Source organism: Colobus angolensis, unplaced genomic scaffold, assembly GCF_000951035.1.
Source record: "Colobus angolensis palliatus isolate OR3802 unplaced genomic scaffold, Cang.pa_1.0 Scaffold214, whole genome shotgun sequence".
NCBI classification, from domain to species: domain Eukaryota; kingdom Metazoa; phylum Chordata; class Mammalia; order Primates; family Cercopithecidae; genus Colobus; species Colobus angolensis.
In genome coordinates, this window is record NW_012115311.1 from 1171211 (window position 1) to 1175847 (window position 4637).

Here is a 4637-nt window from a genome sequence, read left to right on the forward strand (position 1 = left end):
CTAGACTTGGACTCCTGGGCTCAAGTGATCCTCCTGCCTCAGCCTCCTGAATAACTGGGACAACAGTCATGCACCACCCCACCCAGCTCACTGAGTACTTTCTTATATGCCTTCCTCTATATTCCTGTGAACAAAATAAGTTGTTTTGTAGGGAAAGAGAGAGGAATGTTCTTTTGTTACCACTGCCACAGGAAGCATAATGGTAGGCTATGACCTAAATGTATGATAAGGTCCTGGTATTTATAGATTTCTTTTCTGGTTCAGTCAGAACTAGTAAGATATTTTAAACTTGAAGATTAGGCTACATAAATGTGAGATTGTAGTAATAATACTTTCATCACTTAGAAACTGGTACATGCTTTCTCTTTCTATTCATTTACATTCCTATATCTTGGCCAGGGATGTTGTGGATATTTGAGAAAACTATTTGGAAGCAAATATTTGCATCTTTATTCGTAAAAGAAAGTTTATCAGAAATAGGCATGACAAGATATATCTGTAGATTTCATAGTGGCAAGTACTGGGGCTGCCTTGTTCTCGGCTTTACCTTAGCATATAGCACAATGCCTTAGAACTGAATAGTAAGTCTAAATGTAGGTTCTGATCTATTTAGGAAGTTAACATATGATACGGTAACATTTTAAATCAGGGGAAAGGTAGAATGACTGTATCCATCTGGTAGGGGAGACGCCCCACTGATAACATTGGTTGTCAATACCTCATCTTTGTATTGTCCTCTGTTTTTGTCACTTCTCACACTGCTATAAAGAACTACCTGAGACTGGGTAATACGTATAAAGAAAAAAGGTTTAATTGGCCCATGGTTGTGCAGGCTGTACAGGAAGCATGGCTGGGGAGACCTCAGGAAGCTTACAGTCATGGTGGGAGCGAAGGGGAAGCAGACACATCCTACATCGCTGGAGCAGGAGGAGCAGAAAGCAGGGTGGTAGGGGGTACTACCCACTTTCAAACCACCAGATCTCATGAGAACTCATTCACCATCATGAGAATAGCAAGCGGAAAATCCACCTCCACGATCTAGTCACCTCCCACCAGGCTCCTCCTCCAACATTGGGGTTTAAAATTCAACATGAGATTTGGGCAAGGACAAATCCAAACCATATCACTCTCTTTTTTTTACAAAGCATTTTTTGCATATATTCACATTTTTTGTTCAGAACAAACCAATAAAAGTTTTTTGTTGAATCTAGAGTTACTTCTCCCTTACCAGTAAGGGAATTAGACTAATCAGGTTAGAAGTTTCTATTCATTGCTCTCTGATCTGTTTGTGTAACAGAAGAAACACCACTATGCATATATCTGGCTTGTGGTTAGTGGGGGTGTAGCAGTGTATTCTGTATTCTGATGTAACTTTTAAAGCCTTAGGGTAGGGATGTAACTTTTAAAGCCTTAGGGTAAGGCTACAGTCTTTGCAAGTTGAGGACCACTGTCTTTCTGGAAGGAGTATTTCTTCCTAGTTCTAGTCATCAGGGAAGGCATTAGCCCTCAGAGAGGAAATAGAATCTAGGAAAGCAGGTATTAGATCTTTAGGAGAAGGAATTGCCTCTTCCCTTCAGTGCGTCACTCCCTTGCGTTTAGACCTGAAGACAGCAGATGACAAGGTATAGACAGGTTCTTTCCTAGAAAATAGAACTGACGTGGAATGGGTCTAGAAGGCAAGCCAGATCTTGAAAACCAGATTCTCTCTTTGCGTTTTTTCTTCCCTTTCCCTTACCTCCCAACTTACCAAAACTTTTTAACTCTTCTATCCTTTTCTGAGCAATGTCACGAAAAAGGGAAGGACCTCGTAATCTTCCTTATTCCCCAATGGGTACGACGGGTAGCCTTTGAGAAGCTCTAGGGGAAGAAAGAATAAGGATAGGACATTTTTGTTCTTACATGTGTTAGGTGGCACTTCAGATGATGTGTTAGGTTGCTAGGACTGCCATAAGAAAGTACCACAGACTGGGTGGCTCAAATGAGACATTGATTTTCTCACAGTTCTGGAAGCTAGAAGTCTGAGATCAAGTATTGGTAGGGTTAGTTCCTTCTGAGGCTTCTTTCTGGACTTACAGGTGACTGTCTTCCAGTGTCTTCCCATAGTCTTCCCTTTTTTACCTGCCTGTGTTCATATTTCATCTTAGAGGGACACTAACCATATTGGATTAGGGCCTATACTAATAACCTCATTTTAACTCAGTTATCTCTTTAAAGACATTCAGAGGTACTGTGGGTTAGCATGTCAACATAGAATTTTGGGGGATACCATTCAGCCTGTAATAGATGATATTAAAGAATTAGTGTGGGCTAGGTGGCAGACACCTGTAATCCCAGCACTTTGGGAGGCCGAGGCAGGTGGATCACCTGAGGTTGGGAGTTCGAGACCCGCCTGACCAACATGGAGAAATCCCGTCTCTACTGAAAATACAGAATTAGCCGGGCGTGGTGGCGCATGCCTGTAATCCCAGCTACTCGGGAGGCTGAGGCAAGAGAATCTCTTGAATCTGGAAGGCAGACGTTGCAGTTAGCCAAGGTCACGCCATTGCACTCCATCCTGGGCAACAAGAGCGAGACTTTGTCTCAAAAAAAAAAAAAAAAAATTATTGTTAGTGTATTTAAGATATGATAGTAGTATTGTGTTAGACATCTTTTAGATACACATGCTGAGGTATTTAGAGATAAAATATGGTATCTTAGATTCCTTCAAAATAATCCTGTACAGGGGGTAAGGACTCAGGGGCAGTGAGTGGGGTATGGTTGAAAGAAGATTGGCTATTTGGTGATAATAGTTGAAGCTGGGAATGGGCACATGGGGATTCATTATATATAGTGTACTCCACAATTCTTTATTTTGTTTAAAATTTTCATAATAAAGAATTTGACCAGATGCAGTGGCTCACACCTGTAATCCCAGAACTTTGGGAGGCCAAGGAGGGAAGATCACTTGAGCCCAGGAATTCAAGGCCAGTGTGAGCAATATAGCGGGACCCTGTCTCCACAAAAAATTTTAAAAATTAGCTGGGCATGGTGGCCTGAGCCTGTAGTCCTGGCTACTCGGGAGGCTGAGGTGGTAGGATTGCTTGAGCCTAGGAGTTTATGGTTGCAGTGAGCTATAATTGAGCCACTGCACTCTGGCCTGGGAGACAGGGTAAGACCTTGTCTCAAAAAAAAAAGCAAAACCAAAAAGATTTAATGATTTTATGAAATTTGAGGCTTAGATTATATTTTGAGCTGTCATCAAAATACATAAATTGTTTCTTAGTCTTGCCAGAAAAAACTAAACTTGAATTTCATCCAGCCTCCAGATATGACTACTCAGTTAGAAGGGGTGTAGAAAAACATGTTAAGCTACACAATAGGAATATAGTTGGCAAAATCCAAACTATGGGAAACTCTACATGAATAAACAGCCTGATTTCTTCAACAAATAAATTGCAAAGTAAAAATAGCTAGACAGTTGAATGGCAACTCAGAAATGTATCAGTCAATTGCAATATGCAGACTTAATTTGATTTAAAAAAAAAAAAAAACTGTCTTGTCTTTCCTTGCACCGCCACCATTTATGATTTTTTAACACAATTGGACATTTGAATGCTGGTTGGCTATTTAATATTAAGGAACTATTGATTTTTTAATGTAATTTTTTTTTTTTTTTGAAACAGTCTCGCTCTGTCACCCAGGCTGGAGTGCAGTGGTTCAGTCTCGGCTCACTGCAATCTCCACCTTCTGGGTTCAAGCAGTTCTCCTGTCTCAGTCTCCTGAGTAGTTGGGACTACAGGTGCATGCCACCACGCCCAGCTAATTTTTTTGTATTTTTAATAGAAACGGGGTTTCTCCATGTTGGCCAGTCTCAGACTCCTGACCTCAAGCAATCTGCTTGCTTGGCCTCTCAGAGTGCAGGATTACAGGAATGAGCCACTGTGCCGGCCAGGTTTAGTATAATTTTATGTGTTTATAGTTTATATGTATATAAACTAAAATATTAAATGATGTGTTCTGGTTCTAGAGATAAGCAGTGTATGACGTTCAGAGTAACAGATGTCTTGTGGCTAATTTAATTTTCTCTTTAAATGTGTTGCAGTTGAAGCTTCTTGTCATGACGGGGATGAAACAATTGAAACTATTGAGGCTGCTGAGGCACTCCTCAATATGGATTCTCCTGGCCCTATGCTGGATGAAAAACGATTAAGTGAGTGGTTATGGTTATGATTGTTCATGTTTATGTACTTCGTTAAGTCACTCCTGCCATCTTTCTCTATTAGATAGTAAACTCAAGAGATTAGAAATGATGTTATATATTTTTTGTTACAATCACATTTTAAGGTATAGTAGGAATTGAGATGCCTTTGCAAAAATGTAGAGTTAAAGGCGACATTTTAATTTGAGAATGAAGCCGTTGGGAACAAAAAATATATAATTTATTAGTTACCAAATAGAAGATCATGCAGAATTTCTTCTCCTAACATATTGATCAGAGTATTAGGGTATCAAGGGCCCAAATGATTATAATTTAGTCATCTCTGTAGTTATTTATCAGCAAATAGGCAACAATCTATTGAAAATTTTACTAACACATCATGGCATAAAATTCACTGCCACATTATTGATCTTCTTTAAATTTCATGTTCTCCTTTGGG

General features: G+C 39.8%; 1 protein-coding gene across 1 annotated transcript in view; it reads left to right on the top strand.

Moving 5' to 3' along the window:
- ELF1 (E74-like factor 1 (ets domain transcription factor)) overlaps positions 1-4637 on the top strand; it is an 85365-nt gene that overhangs the window by 59250 nt on the left and 21478 nt on the right. The window contains exon 7 of the mRNA XM_011942970.1: positions 4082-4189. Within this exon, the coding sequence (XP_011798360.1) occupies positions 4082-4189 (108 nt within the window). The remainder of the gene's footprint in view (positions 1-4081; positions 4190-4637) is intronic.